Source organism: Humulus lupulus, chromosome 9, assembly GCF_963169125.1.
Source record: "Humulus lupulus chromosome 9, drHumLupu1.1, whole genome shotgun sequence".
NCBI lineage: Eukaryota > Viridiplantae > Streptophyta > Magnoliopsida > Rosales > Cannabaceae > Humulus > Humulus lupulus.
Window position 1 is genome coordinate 54,395,131 of NC_084801.1, and position 20,706 is coordinate 54,415,836.

At 41.6% G+C, this 20,706-nt stretch overlaps 1 protein-coding gene across 1 annotated transcript; it reads left to right on the top strand.

Annotated features, from left to right (window-relative positions):
• Positions 1 to 204: 204 nt before the first annotated feature.
• On the top strand, positions 205 to 18,914 carry LOC133799728 (zinc finger BED domain-containing protein RICESLEEPER 2-like). The gene is made up of 4 exons (XM_062237731.1): positions 205 to 263; positions 356 to 1,626; positions 1,950 to 2,011; positions 18,456 to 18,914. Exons 1-4 carry the CDS (start codon positions 205 to 207, stop codon positions 18,912 to 18,914), a joined length of 1,851 nt encoding a protein of 616 aa, XP_062093715.1.
• The last annotated feature ends 1,792 nt before the right edge of the window (positions 18,915 to 20,706 follow it).

Below are 20,706 nucleotides of genomic sequence, written 5' to 3' on the forward strand. Positions count from 1 at the left end.
ATGGTTGAACATCATGGATTTAGAGATTTTGTCAACTCTCTTCAGCCATTTTTCAAGAATGTATCTTGAAGTACTATTAGGAGGGATATATTGAAGATATATGAGAATGAGAAGACCAAGACAAAGAACTCAATTAGTGACAATTGTAGTAGAGTTGCAATCACAACTGACATGTGGACATCAAATAATCAAAAGAGAGGGTATATGGTGGTGACTGCACATTATATTGATGATTCATGGAATTTGCACAATCGAATTATCAGGTAATAAGATAATTTGTATAATATTTTGTATTTTATGTGTATATTTAATATGAGTGTGTGCTAATTAATTACTTTTTATTATATGCATTCAGGTTTATATATGTGACTGTCCCTCATACTGCTAAGTTATTAGCAAAAGTGTTGATGGAGTGTTTGGTTGAATGGTCTCTTGAACGTAAGTTGTCTACTCTTACTTTAGATAACTGTACTGTGAATATTGCCATGATGGATCAAATGAAAGAAAAATTGAGAAATGCTTCTTTACTAATGAAAGGTGAATTAGTTCATATGAAATGTTCTGCTCATATCTTGAACTTGATTGTCCAACAAGGATTAGGAGCAATTCAAGGTGCCATAGAAACTATACGTGAGAGTGTAGTTTTTTGGACTGGTACTCCAAAAAGAGTTGAAAAGTTTGAAGAGGCTAAGAAAGGATTATCATGTGCAAGCAATAAAAAGCTAGTGCTAGATTGTAAGACTAGGTGGAATTCTACTTATTTGATGCTTACTAGTGCCATTGTTTATAAAGATGTGTTCAGTCGCTTAATACACACTGAGAAAAATTACAAAAAAGAACCTAGTGAGCGAGATTGGCTTTTGGCAAAAGTTATGTGTGAGAAACTGAAGTTGTTTTACCATGTCACTAAGATGTTTTCTGGGACCAAATATCCTACTACTAATCTATTCTTCTCTAAGATTTGTGATATTTGGTTGTTGCTTAAGGAGTGTCTTAAGTCTTCATACGATGAGATTAGGATAATGGCATCAAATATGATGGATAAATTTGAGCAGTATTGGACTTCCATTCATGGCATATTAGCCATAGCAACTGTTATGGATCCAAGGTTTAAGATGAAATTGATTGAGTATTATTTTCCTAAAATTTATGTTGGTGAATATCAAAATGAAGTTGAACGAATTAGAATGTTGTGCTATGATTTGGTGAAAGAATACAAACCAAATGATGGAAAAAAAAATCTTCCTGATCCTTTATCCAATGCTTCTGGAGTTGGAGGGGATAGTGATGGATGTGTGGATCCTTTAGCTGGTTATGACTTGTTCGTTAGTAGTACTTCTAAGGTGGATACTTTCAAGTCTAAGTTAGAGTTCTACTTGGAGGAAGCAGTTTTGCCTAGGAGTGAAGAGTTTGATATTTTAGCTTGGTGGAAGACAAATGGTCTTAAGTATCCAACATTACAACAAGTTGCTAGAGATGTTTTGGCTATCCCAGTGTCTACAGTAGCTTCTGAGTCTACTTTCAGTACTAGTGGAAGACATGTGACTCCTTGTCGTAATAGGCTTCACCCGAGTATGTTGGAGGCATTAGTATGTACTCAAGATTGGCTATGGGATGAGAAACTAGGTATGTTTATTATAAATTACTCTTATTATTTATTTTTCTTTTATACCCAAAGCAAAGAGCTTATAAAATGACATATTTTATTTTTTTTCTTTGATGACAACAACCAGTAATGCAATTTTTTTATCCATAAATATATATATGTACATTCCTTTTATTGAAACGTGGTAAAATTCCACTTTGGTCAAAAAAGAAAAACAAAATTGTTGAAAGCTGTATATTGGAGATAATCTCTTTCAAACATGGATAGTATTAGTAATATACATATATAATTCTTTTTGAATCATCCAGATTTCTATAATCAGATTTCTTGTTGAATTTTTTAGATGCATCACAAAATGAGATTTCACATAGTACATTCTTTGATGATGTTGAAGATGATGAAGCGGTAAGTTTAGCATTAATTATTTTTTTTTTGTTTATATTATTATTTTTTTTCTTTAAAATATATTTTTACTTATAATTGAAAATTTTCTTTTAGGGTCCAAGTTTTGTGGATTTTGATTCTTGAAGAAAGAAGGCTCTTGAATGGTGGTGATGACTATTAGTTTTCAAAGTTGAAGATGAAGATGTTATTACAATTTATTAAGTTTGTGTGTTTGTTTGGACTTCAAGTTTATGTTTATGGTCTTTAAGTTTATGTTTATTGATTTTAAGTTTATCATTGCAAAGTTTTTAATTTTGGAACTTATCTATATGACTATCAATTATGGAATGAAGAATTTAGTTTTATGTTGTTTTAATTTGGTGTTTACAAATATTTTTTAATTTTGAAAATATAAAAAATTATTTGTGTTATCCAACTTTTTTAATAAACGGGTCCCCGTTATAGTGGTCATTACCGACGGGGATTCCCCGCCGGGGAATGTGCGGGGACGGGGCGGGGACGGGGGAAAATAATAGGGGTCGGGGACGAGGACGGGGAATGCATTCCCCGCACTGCCCCGTCCCCATGTGCATCCCTACACCAGATCGACCCCCGCAAATGAATTTTCTGTGATACTGAATGTGAAGAAGTATGTGTTGTGAAGCTCGTGATGGTGTGAATCAAGAACTTTGTATTGTGATGCTATGAAGCTCATGATGGTGAGAATCAGGCATGTAAACATCTACTTGTGATGTTGTGAAACTCCTGATAGTGCAAGTCAAGCATGTAAAGATCTTATTGAAGTCAATGTCGTGAAGCTCATGATGGTGCGAGTCATGCATGTGAAGCTTGCCCTATAAAAGATGATGTGAAAAAAATGGAGGGGAAGTGTTGAGATTGAGAAAAATATTTTGTCATCAATGGATGATTTTATATCTATTTTATATTAGGTGTGAGGTGTGAACATATCATAGATTGATTGTATAAATTTATTATAGGGATTTCATGGCTTAGTTTGAGAGATTAATTAGAAAATCCTCTATATAAATATAGATGTACCAATCTATGATTTAGTATGAAAATAAGATATGTAGTGTTGACCCTCGAATTGGTCAACGACATGGAGTCAGATAAAACAATAGAAAATAAGATGAAAATGAGATGAAATCAAGACGAAAAGATAAATAACACAAAAGATTTATAGTGGTTCGGAACCAATAAAATGGTAATAACCTACGTCCACTTAGTGTTCTTATTGATGTAGAATTCCAAGAACAGTGATCAATGAACTAGGGTTCATGAGTTTCACTAGCTCTCAAATGAATACAATTGTGATGGATAACAACACTCTTTTTCTCTCTTAGAATCTCTAAGCTCAAGCGTTCTCCAGCCCAAAAAGTCCTCTCCCTTGAGCCCTTTGATTCTTATTTATAGGCTCAAGGAGTTTTATATGGGCCAATGGACCTTAATTACATTTAATACGAGCCTATCTAATAATAACTGAAATTACAATTAATACGTAATTACAATATTGCATATCTGAAGGAAATAAATGAATATATGCGACCAGTCTGGTCGCCCATAATTATGATGCCTGATAAGCCAATGATCTTCTGGTCGAGGGTCGGGCAAATTATACTCACTTAAAACTATCACGTGCATCCTACGTGTAGACCAATCCTGCCACATCATCAGGTAGTCCGTTTTTGGGTAAACATTTGCCCCCAAGTTTATTTTACTGCGACCAGCATAAAGTAAACTTAACCGACTGCCCCTCCGTGTGACCTGTTAGACCCTTCAGAGCTGTCAGTGCCTTTTCAAAAAAGGTAACCAATCATGTCATTACAGTTTCCCAAAAAGCATTTTGACAGCTAGCACATTTCCTCACGTTTCAAAAACTCATCCCCCATCATTACCTTTTTATCTGTGCCTCGATCAATATAAATAATCCCTCTTTTTCACTTTTTACTTTTTACTTTTCTTCTCTTCCTCAAGAACGCTGAAGAACAAAGCACGAAGAACCCAGAAAAGACTTGGTGATCTGAGGTGTATCTGTCCAGCCCACGCATCAATGCCTGTGATTTCATTTTTATCTTATGTCCAAGTAAGTTTCCTAAACTTCTTTGTCTCTAATATGCCATGCAATAATTATCTTTCGAGTTTTCTGATATTCTGGTATCTGAGTTTCCGAAAGTTCTTGAGAAAAATTGATTTGGGGTAATCGGGCTCATAGGTAGTAGCATGATAGGATAGGTAAAAACACTAAATGAGGCTTCAAAATTGGCTTTTGAGTTAGGATTACTATTTTAGGGCGCAAAATCGAAGTAAAAATTCGATTTTTAGGCACTTGGAAAATCTGGGTTTTTCCCGCCCTTTCTCAGAGTCAAAAAGTTTCCCTGAAAAAACTTTTCACTTCTGCTTTTTAATCCGTTTTCCAAACTGATCACATGTTTGTAGTGTTTTCGTTAGAATGCTGCTGGTCGTATAAAAGCTTAACTTTTATACACGAGCAACGTTATCCCAACGTTTCCACTTCTTCTGTCTATTGGCCGTAGATTCTCATCTCCCATTTTCTGCTCGCAGATTTTCATGCATGACCCATGGGGAGGTGAGAGGCCGATTGACAACGATTTGCTCGCTCTACTATTCAAAGATCAAGAACAGCCATCGTTGCCATTTTCAGAAGTTCCTCTTTCCCAACACAACTCAACAAACAGACCTCCAACCAGCCCAACAAATATGGGTCACGTAAAGTCCATTTCTTAAAGAAAGAAGAAAGCAACCTAGTCTTATGCTAATCAGCCTACCCCTCACACTGAGACTCCTTCTACCAATCCTCAGCCTGTAAACACTTCACTACCATAATTTCAACTTAAAGCCCGACCTCGCGATGTCCTTAGGCCAAAGGTCGAATGGTATGTAGTGCCTTCTAGCATCATTTCAGCTAGGATGGTAAACAATTATCTCAAGAAGTATGGCCTTCCTAGGATAACTCTCATCAAGCCTTCACCCGACCAACGGGCCAATGTGCCTGGGGGTGCCTTGAGCGCCTGGTCGAGGTATCATATTGAGGCAGGGGCAACCTTGCCTCTACATCCATTCTTCCAGGGGTGCCTAATTATTTCAAGGTCGCCCCTTTTCAAATCATCCCAAACGGATATAGAGTACTTTCTGTACTCTATATCCTCTATAACCACAAGAAGTGGCCCGTACCAACACCACATGAGATCAATTACCTGTTTGATCTCAAGTCTAACCCCAACCACAACAACACGGGGTTCTTCCACTTCTACCACCAGGAGTCCGCTCGCACCTTCTTGAGCAACTTCACCCACAAGTTCAATGTAGGGAAGTACTTCCAGGAGTACTTTCTTACAACAAACCTGGCCGCCAACAACCTGGCCTTCACCTGAGGAGGTAAATCTTTTGCTCATTGGTCGCTTGCTTTCTTTTAGCTTTTCTATACATTTTTTAGAACTTTGGTGTTATTTAGGTCCATGTATCGACCAGACCCTACTCCAGAAATGGAGATAAGGGCAGCAACTCTGGCCAGCATGACAAACATTGAGAAGAGTGTTAAAGAGCTGGTCACGGAGAGCAACCTAAGGCTGGTCGGCCTTTTTGCACCTCACCAGGATGTGAGGGAGTCAACAACTAGGAGTGCTATTGGAGGAGATATCCTCGAGCAGCACCAAGATGTGTCACAACCCCTGAGGAGACGGGCTACAGGAGTGACCATCAGGGAACCTTCCAGCACTCCACGAGTAGCTGCTGTCCCTGCTCAACATGGGAAGGGCAAGCAAAAACTTCCTGAACACCCCGAGCCCATACATGAATCCTCGGATGAGAATGGTACTGACTTCTCACTCTTAGATAGTTTGCCCATTCCCTGCCATTTATTTGACGGGGACGGCAACTTTAAATATACGACTAGTTTAAATTCAGACTTCTTTAAGGGAGAGAATGAGTGTAGCAGTAGTACAATAGATAATGTATCGACCAGTAATAATGGCTCGGGTATATTACTTAGAATTTTCCTTACTCTGATTTCCTTGCTTTAGTAAATACCTCAATTTATATTGCCTGATTGTTTGTTTCTATCCTGCAGTCATGTCTTCTGAAGACCCATTTAACATGTATAGCCTACCCAAAACCACTACTCCTGCGGGCAAGAAGAAGGAGAGAAGGCAGCATCCTGGGGAAAGCAATAGCAATCCCTCAAGGAAAAGGGCTCATACCGAGGATCCTCCTGTACTTGTTTTGTAACGCCCTGAATAACCAAGACCATTACACTGTGTATTTGAAATAGTGCAAGACTTGCTAATCAAGTCATTTGATTAAAAATGTGAATCTGATGACACAAACCAGTTAGGTTTAAAAGATTTTGGTTATAAACGAATAAGTTTCATTAAAACAAATATTTGGTACAAGGGATCCCAAATCAAGGTTTAAATAATGTAATTACAGAGTTCCCAAAACAAATAAATAACCAAGCCACTCTAATGGAAAAATACACATTTTAGGTTCTCGTCTCTGTACAATCTCTCGACCGTGGCAGCCGAGCAGCTGACAATGTACACCTCGCCCCCAGAGCTCTCCACCTCATGGTCAACTCATCTTACCCTTGCCTTTACCTGCACCACGTAGCACCCGTGAGCCGAGGCCCAGCAACAAAATATAATATTATAGCATAATCAGTATCAGTAACTAAGTAGTTCACATAGCATAACCAAATGATTTACAAGACATTAATCAATTACTAGCAAGCCACACATCAGGCAATAACCAACAATCTAGTTTCCAGATATTCAACATATCACAAACATCAAATTAACAAAGATATACATGCCAAGCAACAACTAGGCTTGACGCCCGTAGGCCGCCCCCTCTATGTAATCCACTATCTATGGCTTGCTTAGGCCAAGCCCAATGTTATACCCACTGACTCCAGCCAGCTTAATCGAGCTCAGTGATTAATAAGCTGTCCTCAGCTACCATTGGCTGAGCCGCGCCCTGTGCGCAAGTATTGATTTCGGCACCCTTAGGTCGTTCATCACATGTCCCAATGGCATAATACCACCTCATGACATTCATACACTTATAGGGAGCTCTTAGTCCCAACATATTCGCATGGTTTATCACAATCATATAACAGTGCATACAAATATAGGGAGCACTTAGTCCCATCCTATCCACATAAATGGATGCAGTTTTCTTACCTTTAGTTCCAAGTGCTTTGATTAGGAAAGACAACCCCCGAGCACGATCCTGCCCCGAGCCCAAGCGTATACCTAGTCAAAACCATGATAAAGGATTCCATCAATAATTGTATAAGGGTTTCTGGATAGAGTTCTAACCTCCGGGACATCGAATTCCACCAAACACGGTAGTGGGATCGATCCCGAGCACCCTAGGTTAGGTTCCCACGCTTAAAAACTCTAAAAGGCCAAAAATGCCCTTAAGGGCCACAGCCCTCAAAATCCATGCCGCTACCCGCCCTTGAAACAGAGGCTAGGCCTCCCTGAACACAAACACGTGCCGCAGCCCTGCCCCTGTGGCGCCGCAGCGCTCCCTCATTTCAGAGCCATACTGGCTCTTCCTTGCTCCGAAGGGCCGTGACACTCTAGAATAGAGCCGCGGCCCAGCCCCGCGAACCAAGAAAAACCACCATTTTTAACATTAAAACCTCACCCAAATCCACCCTAAACCATCCCAATAACACAATTCAATTACCACAACTCTCTAACATGCTTCCAGCAGCAAAACCCAGCAGAAATCCAGTCTAGAAACTCACCAAAACAAAATTTCAATCTTTGAACCCACAAACTCAAGAACACCCAAACCAATCAAAGAAAACATAGAATTTAATGACCAAGAATATAATTCGAAGCTTACCCCAACTCCTGGTTGATTCCCTTAGCTATCATTGAGCTAACCCCAAATCCTTAGCCTCAAATGGATCTTCAAAATCAATACCCAAAAATTCTTAGAACCCAGCAAAGACCACAAAATCCAGCTAGCTAAACTAAAATTAAATGCTTACCTAAACTCCCTTTTGAACCTCCAGATTGCCACTGAAACATCCCTCAAGATTCTAGCTCAAATCCCTAAATTTCCAGCCATAAATCCTTTGGTTTCACTAAGTACCTTGAGACAAAAGGAGAGAGAGAGAGGGAGAACGGTCGGTTTAGGATATATTCTACTGTTTTCCTTCCTTTGTTTTATCTATCCTTAGTTACTTAAGTCAATCCCAAGACTTGGGGTACCGAAAACGTCCCCGAGGGCAAAATGGTAAAACACCCCAGTATTTCTACCTAGGCTTCCTAACTTCAAATATATCTCAAATTATTTATTTCCATAACCCCATAACCCAATTAAATGTCCACTACCTGAAATACCCCTTGACTCACCCCGAGTCAAGTACCGGGTCTCGTTGTGACCTTCCCGCTTCTGACTCCCTAGGATCGCCTCGTGCCGAACACTGCAAATATATATCCACATAATAATGTGGTCTCAACAGTTTATCACATTTATGCCCTTACAAGCTAAACAGGGCCTGCATGCTTATTTAATACTCATAAACATGCATTCCACATATTAATATAATCATGGGATCATTGTAATGCCCCGAATTCCCCGATGAGGTTTAGTGGCAGTTTAGTTGGCCGGGAGGGCCGTAATTGTTTAATTACGCCATTAAATGAATATATGCATGTTTATGTGAATTATATTATGATATAATGATATATGCATGCATGTGGGTCCACATTTAATATATTATGTTGTTCTGATAATTTGGCCCATTGAGGGCAATTTGTGTATTTGGGTGCATGATGTGATTTGTGAATGAGATTCCATTATTATGGAGATATATTCGAGCTATTTGGCATGAGACGTTCATTTTTAGTAGATTAGTGGTTTTGTCATAACGGGGTCAATTTTGGGGTAATAGGAATGTTTATTTGATGATAAATTGGGAATATTTGAGAACAGGGTGAAATTCTGGAGGTTTTGACTATAATGTCCCCGGGGGTGTTTTCGGGACCTTGAGCATTAGGTTTTATTTGAGGTTACTTAAGCTTGAAGTAGCTGTCAGATAGAACGTACGATAAGAAAACCTCTCGATCTCCTTCGTTAGTTCATTTTTGTCACCCGGAGCATATTCGAAGAAATCTCGAGTTCTAGGAGTCGGAATCGAGCGAGGATCGAGGCATAGCGATCCTAGGAAAGATTAGAAGCTTCTTAACCGAAGGATTTGATAGGAAACAACCTAATCGAAGGTAATCAAAGTTTAAGTTTTGAGTTTTTAAAGTTTCTAAGCTTTGAATTGGACTTTGTGAATTGTTGAGTTTTCGATCCGTTTGAACCTTGGGTTTTGAGGGTTTTGATGCATGGGGAAGCTTGGGAACTTTGTTTTGATGATTGGGGAATGTTTAGGTATGATTTTGGAGGCTTTGGAGTGTTAAAAACGCGGTTGGGAATGGCCCAGGGTGAAGGGCCGCGGCCCTGTTCTTGGGGCACCGCGGTCCTGCCTTGAAGAAGCAGGTGGAGAATTTGTGCTTGTTGGGCGCCACGGCCCTTGCCTCAGAGAACCCTGGGGGCCACGGCCCAAGGTGCTAGGGCCGCAGCCCTTGCCCTGTTTTCGCCTCGTTTTCTCGTTTTGACCCCGGGAACCTAGTTTTAGGCCTTGGGAGTGTCCTTACTACTTGGATTAGTTTGGATTGATCACTTGATGGCTGGATATTGGTTTGGAAACCCTTGATTATCATGTTATTGATGGTATCCTATAATGTGTTATGGTTAGGTAACCGCTAAAGGACTAAAAGCTAAACCGTTCTCAAGGGTCGTTCTTTTGTTCATTCTAGCTCGAATCAGAGGTAAGAAAACTGCACCCCAAATGTGACATGCATGGTTATTCATGAGGCATGTTGGTTGTATAAATGTGGACATGAATTGACTATGGAATACTTAGCATATGTTGCTCACTTGTGCATGGTACTAACTCATTAGTCAGATTTGGCAAAGGTGCTAGTATCAACTGTGAAGCTGTGACTTATTAGTCAGGTTCGGCAGTGGTACTGGGCACTGGTCACGTTGCACTGACTCATTAGTCAGAACGACCTTAGCGTGTTAACGCAAGCCAACAAAGATTAGATCTAATCGATTATCTGCATTGAATGACTCAAAGAGCATTAATGCCGGACCGACCTCAAGGTCGATGAACATTATAAGTTGTTGAAGGCTAGTGGCTTACCCATCAGCCACTCTTCCACTTGAATTAATGACTCGCTTGTCGGTCACTCAGTATGGTTTATCAGAACCTCAAGTGATATTCACTCATCTGTTTGAAAGCTATGAGCTCTGTGTGATTATAATGATAATCATTTGATGATGTTTACATATAATGTTATATTTTCTTGCTGGGCTTTGGCTCACGGGTGCTATGTGGTGCAGGTAAAGGAAAAGAAAAGCTCACCTAGCCTTGAGTGGAGAGCTTTGATGGTGATGTTTACATATGCAGCCGCTTGACCACCACGGCCAAGGAGTTCTCAGAGGAACTAGGGGGTTTACCCTATTTTTACCGCTTAGGTCGGCGGGGTTTGAAATTTTGGAACAGTAATGACCTTTTTGAGTTGTAAATAACTTGTAAATGTTCTTGTGGGTCCATGAACAGTTTTATGTATCAATAAAACATACCCTTTCCTTTGTACTGGTTTTCACCTTAACTTGTTAATAACACTTAGAACACATTTTTAACCAAAGGACTCAGGCAATGGGTCAAATTTCCGGTTCACCGTTCACCGTAACTGTTCTGGGGTAACCAGGGCATTACAACTTGGTATCAGAGCAATGCCAAGGTTAAGGTTCCTGTAGACTGGCTGGGCATGTACACACATCATTGAAGTCAAGCTCGACTCATGGTTTGGTAACTATTTATGTAGTTATGTGCATAACTGCCTAAATGTGGTGCATAAGCTTTACCTGTATGCATGAGACACTGTGTTGAGTATGTACCCCTGAAATATTATGAACTGTTATGTGATACATGCTGAGTGCTGAGTGCCATAAACATGTGTCTGCTTATGAATATTGAATGACTGTGGAATATGATAATTGTCTGCTTGTTCTTGGACCGTGAGGCGGCAAGAGGTTTAGTTATTATTACCTGACTAGCCGTATTGATCAATGTTTCAGCAAGGTATCAGATAAGAATGAATCCAGAATAGACAGATACTACAGCTGGCCAGAGTGATCAGGGCCAGAATAACAATAACAGCCAGGGTCAGGAAAATGACCAGTCTCAGATTCCACAGCCAACTCCTGCAAACTGGCAGCAGTTGTTCAATGAGTTGCAGGCTACAGTGTTGAAACAAGGAGAGGAGCTTCGTCTCCTGAGACAGCAACAAGTGCCTGCAGTGGTTGGTGTATCAGAGGCACCTCCTGTGTCAGTGCCAGCAGTAGGGCAGCTGCCTGAGGTTGGAAACAAATGGGAGCCTTTATATGAAAGGTTCAGAAAGCAACAATCACCAGTTTTTGAAGGCAGTGTTGATCCTGCCAAGGCTGAACAATGGATGAGCATGATTACCACTATCCTTGACTTCATGAGGGTAACTGGTAGTGAGAGGGTGGCTTGTACTACCTATATGTTTTGGGATGATGCCCGGATTTGGTGGGAAGTGATTGCCCAGACCAAGAATGTGAATGCCCTCAGCTGGGAAGAGTTTTAGACTTTGTTTAATGAAAAGTATTACAATGATGCCATCAGGGCAGCTAAAGCTGAGGAATTCATTAGGCTAGTTCAGGGAAGCTTGTCAGTTACTAAATATGTCTTAAAGTTTGACCGTTTGGCAAAGTTTTCCAAAGAGCTGGTGCCCACTGATGGGACCAGGAGAGAGAGATTCCTTCAAGAGCTACAGCCCAGACTAGCCCATGACGTACGTATCACCACTTAGGCAGGGGTTACTACCTATGCACAGGTGGTTGAGAAGGCACTCACAGCTGAGAGTGCAGAGACCAAGATCTGGCGTGACAGTGTAGCCAGAAAGGATTTCAGGAGGACAGTTCCTCCATTTGTGGGTTCTGGTAGGGGTGTTGGCCCCAGTGATCAGAAGAGGAAGGTTCCTGATACCTTCCCAGTTCCAGGTCCTGACAGGAGGCCCAATGGTATTACAATGGGTCGTTCTAGGGGTAGTGAAGCCTGGAAGACTCGTCCTAAATGCCCTAGGTGCAAGAGGCGCCATTTGGGAGAGTGTAGGGTGAAGGCCTGCTACTTGTGTGGAGTAGTGGATCATCTAAAGAAAGATTGCCCTCAGGTAGGGAAAGAAGAACCCAGGAAGGTGGACAGCTCGGCCCCAGCTCGAGTGTTCACGTTGACTCAAGCAGAAGCTGAGGCTTCTCCCTCAGTTGTTACAGGTCAGCTTCTTAGTGCTGGAATCCCTTATCATGTGTTGATTGATTCTGGTGCTACACATTGTTTTGTTGCTAGTAGCATTATTGATAGATTGTGTAGACCTTGTGATTTCTATGCTGTGGGATTTGGTACTTTGTTACCCACTGGATAGTTAGTGGTATCCAGGAGGTGGGTCAGATCTTTGCCAGTGACAGTGGAGGGCAGAGAGTTATCAGTGGACTTGATAGAGTTGGTTATGACAGACTTTGATATGATACTGGGTATGGATTGGTTGGCAAAGTATGGGGCAACTATTGATTGCAGAAGGAAGATGGTCACCTTTGAGCCTGAAGGTGAGGATCCTTTTGTGTGTTGTTGGTGCTGTGCATGGACCTCGCATTCCTATGATTTCTGTGTTGAGGGCCAGGGATCTGTTGCAAAGAGGTTGCATTGGATTCTTAGCCAGTGTGGTTGATACCACCCAGGTCATGCCAGTGAGACCAGAGGATACTAGACTTGTATGTGAATTCCTGGATGTATTTCCAGAAGATTTGCCAGGATTGCCACCACACAGGGAAATCGAGTTCGTTATAGAACTGGCACCAGGGACGGAGCCAGTGTCTAGAGCACCATACAGAATGGCCCCAGCTGAATTGAAAGAATTAAAGGTACAGTTACAAGAACTGTTGGACTTGGGTTTTATTAGACCTAGTTTCTCACCTTGGGGTGCGCCAGTTCTGTTTGTGAAAAAGAAAGATGGTTTTCTGAGAATGTGTATTGACTACAGAGAACTGAACAAGTTGACAATTAAGAATAAGTATCCTTTGCCAAGGATAGATGATCTGTTCGATCAGTTGCAAGGTAAGAAGGTATTCTCAAAGATTGACCTTCGTTCTAGTTATCATCAGTTGAGGGTCAAGGAGGGAGACATACCAAAGACTGCCTTTCGTACCAGGTATGAGCATTATGAGTTTCTAGTTATGTCATTTGGATTGACTAATGCCCCTGCTGCTTTTATGGATCTGATGAACAGAGTGTTCAAGGACTATTTAGACCAGTTTGTGATTGTCTTCATCGATGATATTCTAGTATATTCTCACATTGAGTTAGAGCATGAGCAGCATCTGAGGTTGGTTCTACAGAGATTGAGAGAACACAGGTTGTTTGCTAAATTCAAGAAGTGTGAGTTCTGGTTGTCTTAGGTATCCTTTCTTGGGCACATTGTCAGTAAGGAAGGGATTAAGGTAGATCCAACAAAGATCAAAGCGGTCAAAGATTGGCCAAGGCCAAAGAATGCTTCTGAAGTTAGAAGTTTCCTTGGGTTGGCAGGTTATTACAGGTGTTTCGTGGAAAGGTTCTCAAAGATAGCTAGTGCTTTGACTGAGCTGACACGCAAGAGTCAGAAGTTTGTGTGGTCAGATAAGTGCGAGAACAGCTTCCAAGAACTGAAGCAGAGATTGATTACAGCTCCAATTCTGAGTCTTCCAACGGATCAGGAGAAGTTTGTGATTTACTGTGATGCTTCTCATCAGGGTTTGGGTTGTGTTTTGATGCAATCAGAGAAGGTAATAGCTTATGCTTCTCGTCAGCTGAAGGAGTATGAGAAAAGGTATCCCACTCATGATTTAGAGTTGGCAGCTGTGGTTTTTGCTTTGAAGATATGGAGGCATTATCTCTATGGAGAGAAGTGTGAGATTTATACGGACCACAAGAGCCTGAAGTACTTCTTCACCCAGAAAGACCTGAACATGAGGCAAAGGCGTTGGCTGGAGTTGGTAAAAGATTATGACTGTGAGATTCTGTATCATCTAGGAAAAGCCAACATGGTAGTTGATGCTTTAAGCCGGAAGGGTCCTGGGCAGATTCATGGTATGAGGCTGATAGCCAGAGAGTTGGCAGATGATATGACCAGAGCTGGTATAGAGTTGCTGGTGGGTCAGTTGGCTAACATTACGCTACAGTCTACATTGTTGGAGAGAATCAAAGAAGGTTAGTTGAGTGATCCACATCTGATCAAGATCAGGGAGGATGTTCTGGCTGGAGCATCCAGAGATTATTCAGTGTCTGAGATAGGCTTGTTGAGATACAAGGGGCGGATATGTGTTCCGTTAGACACTGCATTGAGGCGGGAGATTCTGGATAAATCTCATACTACACCTTACTCTTTGCATCCAGGCACCACGAAGATGTATCAGGATGTGAGATCGTTGTACTGGTGGCCAGGGATGAAGAGAGATGTAGTAGAGTATGTGGCTAAGTTCTTGACATGTCAAGAGGTCAAGGCTGAGCATCAGAGGCCGGCGGGGTCATTGCAGCCTCTGGATATTCCAGAGTGGAAGTGGGAAGACATCACAATGGATTTTGTGGTGGGCTTACCCAGGACTACTGGTCAGCATGATTCTATTTGGGTGATAGTGGATCGCTACACCAAGTTAGCTCACTTTTTTCCAGTGAGGACTACATATACAGTTGATCAGTATGCAGATCTCTATGTGAGAGAGATTGTGCGGCTCCATGGTGCACCTAGGTCGATCGTGTCAGATCGGGACCCCACTTTTACTTCCAAGTTCTGGGGGAGTTTGCAGAAAGCCATGGGGACACAGTTGAAGTTCAGTACAGCTTATCACCCTCAGACAGATGGGCAATCTGAGAGAATAATTCAGATTCTTGAAGACATGCTGAGAGCATGTGTGCTGGACTTCAGTGGATCTTGGAGTAAGTATCTGCCTTTGATAGAGTTCTCCTACAACAACAGTTATCAATCTACCATTGGAGTAGCACCTTATGAGATGCTGTATGGTAGGAAGTGCAGATCTCCCATTCATTGGGATGAAACAAGTGAAAGGAGATACTTAGGTCCTGATGCAGTTCAGAGGACCAGTGAGGCTATTGAGAAGATTAGAGCTCGGATGCTTGCTTCTCAGAGTAGATAGAAGAGCTATGCAGATCCCAAGCGCAGGAACGTGGAGTTCCAGGTAGGAGACTATGTTTTCCTCAGAGTCTCGCCATGGAAAGGGGTGAGAAGGTTTGGGAAGAAAGGCAAGCTAAGTCCTAGATTTGTAGGTCCATTTAAGATCCTTGAGAGGGTTGGTCAGGTGGCTTACAGATTGGCCTTGCCTCCGGCATTGTCTGCCATGCATAATGTGTTCCATGTATCAGCTCTTCGGAAGTATGTATCTGATGTGGGCCATATTTTGAGTTATGAGGATCTGGAGCTTGAACCAGATCTCTCCTTTGAGGAGCAGCCAGTTCAGATACTTGATAGAAAGGACAAGGTCCTCAGGAACAAGACGATACCTTTGGTTAAGGTATTATGGAGGAACAGCAAGGTCGAGGAAGCGACCTGGGAGCTGGAGTCAGACATGCAGAGTCAGTATCCGGAGCTGTTCAGGTAAATTTCGGGGACGAAATTTCAGTAAGGAGGGGATAGTTGTAATGCCCCGAATTCTCTGATGAGGTTTAGTGGCAGTTTAGTTGGTCGGGAGGGCCGTAATTGTTTAATTACGCCATTAAATGAATATATGCATGTTTATGTGAATTATATTATGATATAATGATATATGCATGCATGTGGGTCCACATTTAATATATTATGTTGTTGTGATAATTTGGCCCATTGAGGGTAATTTGTGTATTTGGGTGCATGATGTGATTTGTGAATGAGATTCCATTATTATGGAGATATATTCGAGCTATTTGGCATAAGACGGTCATTTTTAGTGGATTAGCGGTTTTGTCATAACGGGGTCAATTTTGGGGGTAATAGGAATGTTTATTTGATGATAAATTGGGAATATTTGAGAACAGGGTGAAATTCTGGAGGTTTTGACTATAATGTCCCTGGGGGTGTTTTCGGGACCCCAAGCATTAGGTTTTATTTGAGGTTACTTAAGCTTGAAGTAGCTGTCAGATAGAACGTACGATAAGAGAACCTCTCGATCTCCTTCGTTAGTTCATTTTTGTCACCCGGAGCATATTCGAAGAAATCTCGAGTTCTAGGAGTCGGAATCGAGCGAGGATCGAGGCATAGCGATCCTAGGAAAGATTAGAAGCTTCTTAACTGAAGGATTTGACAAGAAACAACCTAATCGAAGTTTAAGTTTTGAGTTTTCGATCCGTTTGAACCTTGGGTTTTGAGGGTTTTGAGGGTTTTGATGCATGGGGAAGCTTGGGAACTTTGTTTTGATGATTGGGGAATGTTTAGGTATGATTTTGGAGGCTTTGGAGTGTTAAAAACGCAGTTGGGAATGGCCCAGGGTGAAGGGCCGCGACCCTGTTCTTGGGGCACCGCGGCCCTGCCTTGAAGAAGCAGGTGGAGAATTTGTGCTTGCTGGGCGCCGCGGCCCTTGCCTCAGAGAACCCTAGGAGCCGCGGCCCAAGGTGCTAGGGCCGCAACCCTTGCCCTGTTTTCGCCCCGTTTGCTCGTTTTGACCCCGGGAACCTAGTTTTAGGCCTTGGGAGTGTCCTTACTACTTGGATTAGTTTGGATTGATCTCTTGGAGGCTAGATATTGGTTTGGAAACCCTTGATTATCATGTTATTGATGGTATCCTATAATTTGTTATGGTTAGGTAACCACTAAAGGACTAAAAGCTAAACCGTTCTCAAGGGTCGTTCTTTTGTTCATTCTAGCTCGAATCAGAGGTAAGAAAACTGCACCCCAAATGTGACATGCGTGGTTATTCATGAGGCATGCTGGTTGTATAAATGTGGACATGAATTGACTATGGAATACTTAGCATATGATGCTCACTTGTGCATGGTACTAACTCATTAGTCAGATTTGGCAAAGGTGCTAGTATCAACTGTGAAGCTGTGACTTATTAGTCAGGTTCGGCAGTGGTACTGGGCACTGGTCACATTGCACTGACTCATTAGTCAGAACGGCCTTAGCATGTTAACGCAAGCCAACAAAGATTAGATCTAATCAATTATCTGCATTGAATGACTCAAAGAGCATTAATGCCGGACCGACCTCAAGGTCAATGAACATTATAAGCTGTTGAAGGCTAGTGGCTTACCCATCAGCCATTCTTCCACTTGAATTAGTGACTCGCTTGTTAGTCACTCAGTATGGTTTATCAGAACCTCAAGTGATATGCACTCATCTGTTTGAAAGCTATGAGCTCTGTGTGATTATAATGATAATCATTTGATGATATTTACATATAATGTTATATTTTCTTGCTGGGCTTTGGCTCACGGGTGCTATGTGGTGTAGTTAAAGGAAAAGAAAAGCTCACCTAGCCTTGAGTGGAGAGCTTTGATGGTGATGTGTACATATGCGGCCGCTTAACCACCACGGCCAAGGAGTTCTCAGAGGAACTAGGGGGTTTACCCTATTTTTGCCACTTAGGTCGGCGGGGTTTGAAATTTTGGAACAGTAATGACCTTTTTGAGTTGTAAATAACTTGTAAATGTTCTTGTGGGCCCATGAACAGTTTTACGTATCAATAAAACATATCCTTTCCTTTTTACTGGTTTTCACCTCAACCTGTTAATAACACTTAGAACACATTTTTAACCAAAGGACTCAGGCAATGGGTCAAATTTCCGGTTCACCGTAACTGTTCTGGGGTAACCAGGGCGTTACAATCATGCATATCACATAATCATGCATTTTCACCATTAATTCACATAACTTCCAATTATGCCCTCCCGACACACTAATCAAGGCCCTTAAGCCTTATTAGTAATTTTGGGTCGTTACATATTCCCTCCAAGGAAACGACACCTCTTCCAGCTCCCATCGACTAGACTTCTCCACCCGCACCCATCGACCAGACTCCTCCCCCGGCTTCTGCCGACCAGACTCTTCCTGATCAGACAGGAAATACTCAAGGAGAGGCCCTCGTGAACATAGCTTTCAACTCGGCCAACGATAAGCTGAAGAAGCTATCAAGGCACCGGCGTAGCCGAGAAGCCATCAGCAACACTGGCTCCCTGAAAGTCGACCAGATCTTCAGCCGCGCGCTGAACAAAGGACTCAGCGTAAGTTGACATTTTTTATGTGCTTTATTTGTTTACCTTGTCCTTTTATTTCCACTAACAGCTTTATCTTTTTTCTGATTGCAGGGAGTTCTAACCATGAGCACTAGTTGGCATCGCTCAAAGGAAATGGCTAATGAGTATGAGGAGAGACTTGGCGAGCAACTCAAAGCAGCCCAGGCCAAACACGCCGAGCAGCTCAAGGCGGCCGAGGAGAAAAATGCCGAAAAACTAAGAGCTGTCGAGGAGAAGATTGCCAAACTGGGCGAGGAGCTGAAACAACCTAAGGAGACCCTAGTCAAAGTCACGGAGTCTAAAGGGAGGTACAAGGAGTCTTCATTGTTGAACTACAAAGAGGCCTCCAAACTCCAAGACGAACTGGTTATCAGCAGGAAAGAAATTGCTGAGTTGGAGGAGCGAGTTAATCGCTCGAAGGGACTAACACCAGTGACTTGGAGAGGTTCAAGGGAGCTACATTTAACTTCTTTTATATGCTCCGGAAAAACAACCGTGAGGCGAACTTTGACTATTTGCCAGAGAGTATGAAGCAGTTTGAGCTGACTAGGTGCGTTGCTCGCCTCAAAGAGGAGGAGAAAGCTCAGGCATCCCCTGAAATCTCTTTGACGACGGGCATTGACAGCGTCAACGAGGAAGTTGAGGCCTCCATCGACCAGCAGATCCAACAAGATCCTCCGGCTGCTCCTTAATTTAACTAATTTATTTTGTAACTTAGGACACACAAACCACGGTTCGTGATGTCAAGACAATTTTTTGCTGCGCGGGCAACTTTTCCTTTTAATTAACAATTACATCCGAGCAACAACTGCTTGCGGTGTAAAACAATTTACTTTTGATATTATAATATTTGTAATTTATTATAACATAAGTTCGCATGACCGAACTTAGCGTATCACTTTGTTTTGATTTAACAAAATTTAAACAAAATTTTGAAAAATACTATAAGTACCGTAGTATGCTTTCTTTTAGTTTGCTCGTGTGTTTACATATGCCTATTGATATGCTTTGCTTGCTTAGGACCTTATATGCCCCCCAAGTGATTGAGGAGCTTAAGGTCCTCGGTCACTTGCCAAGACCAAGACCTGTTCGAACATTACTGCTTGTAAAAATACTTATAAAAAATGATTATATAGCAAAACAACACACGTAATGAGCAAATACTTGTAATAAATACAATAATTGGCCAGAATAACTGGCTGCGCACAGTTCCTTTTATTTCTCGTAATAAATGGACAATCGTGTCTGTGCGAGTGATCAAAAATTTGATCTTATACTTATAAGTGATTAGTCATATGACTGACTAACCCTTATTCATAAACTTGTAAAAAGTAAAATTAATACAAGTCAATTCTTTAAAAAGAACTGTTTATTGATAATACTTGGGCAGGTTTTCTCCATTCCAATAGCGAGGAACGAGATCTCTATTTAAGCGAGAAAGTTTATAAGTGCCTGGTTGAAGGACTTCTTCAATTTGGTATGGACCTTCCCAGTTAGGTCTAAGCACTCCAGCAGCTTGATCGTGAGTGTTAAGAAAAACTCTTCTAAGTACCAAATCTCCCACATTAAATTTTCTTTCACGTACTTTAGAGTTGAAATACCGAGCGACTTTTTGCTGATAAGCTGCTACTCGGAGTTGAGCATGCTCGCACCTTTCATCGACCAAATCCAGAGATTCCATCAATAACTGACTATTAACACTTTGATCGTATGCCAACCTTCGATGCGATGGTGGATCCAATTCAACAGGAAACATGGCTTCATATCCATAAGCCAAAGAAAATGGAGTATGGCCTGTTGCTGTTCGATAGGATGTTCTATACGACCAAAGTACTTCAGGTAACTGTTCTGGCCATGCCCCTTTCACTTCTTCAAGCCTTTTCTTCAAGGTATCTTTCAGTGTCTTGTTGACAGTTTCAACCTATCTGTTTGCTTGTGGATGAGCTACTGAAGAAAAACTCTTAATAATCCCGTGCCTTTCACAAAAATATGTTAATAGATCGTTGTCAAACTATGTGTCATTATCTGAGACAATCTTTCTTGGTAACCCATAACGACACACAATGTTCTTGACCACAAAATCCAGTACCTTCTTGGTCGTTATTGTTGCAAGCGATTCAGCTTCAGCCCACTTCGTGAAGTAGTCAACAACAACTACATCGTACTTGACGTTGCCTTTTACTGTGGGCAAAGACCCGATCAAATCTATCCCCCATACTGCGAATGGCCACGGGCTTTGCATCTGTTTTAGCTCATTAGGGGCTACTCGCGGTATCTTGGAGAATCTTTGGCACTTGTCGCACTTTCGAACAAAATCCACAGA

Bases quoted from the DNA above. Each gene is read 5' to 3' on its own strand.
- LOC133799728 (XM_062237731.1), top strand. From the start codon at position 205: ATGGTGGTGACTGCACATTATATTGATGATTCATGGAATTTGCACAAT. The intron at 264-355 runs GTAATAAGATAA...ATATGCATTCAG, and splicing joins TTGCACAATCGAATTATCAG to GTTTATATATGTGACTGTCC. The intron at 1,627-1,949 runs GTATGTTTATTA...TGAATTTTTTAG, and splicing joins GCTATGGGATGAGAAACTAG to ATGCATCACAAAATGAGATT.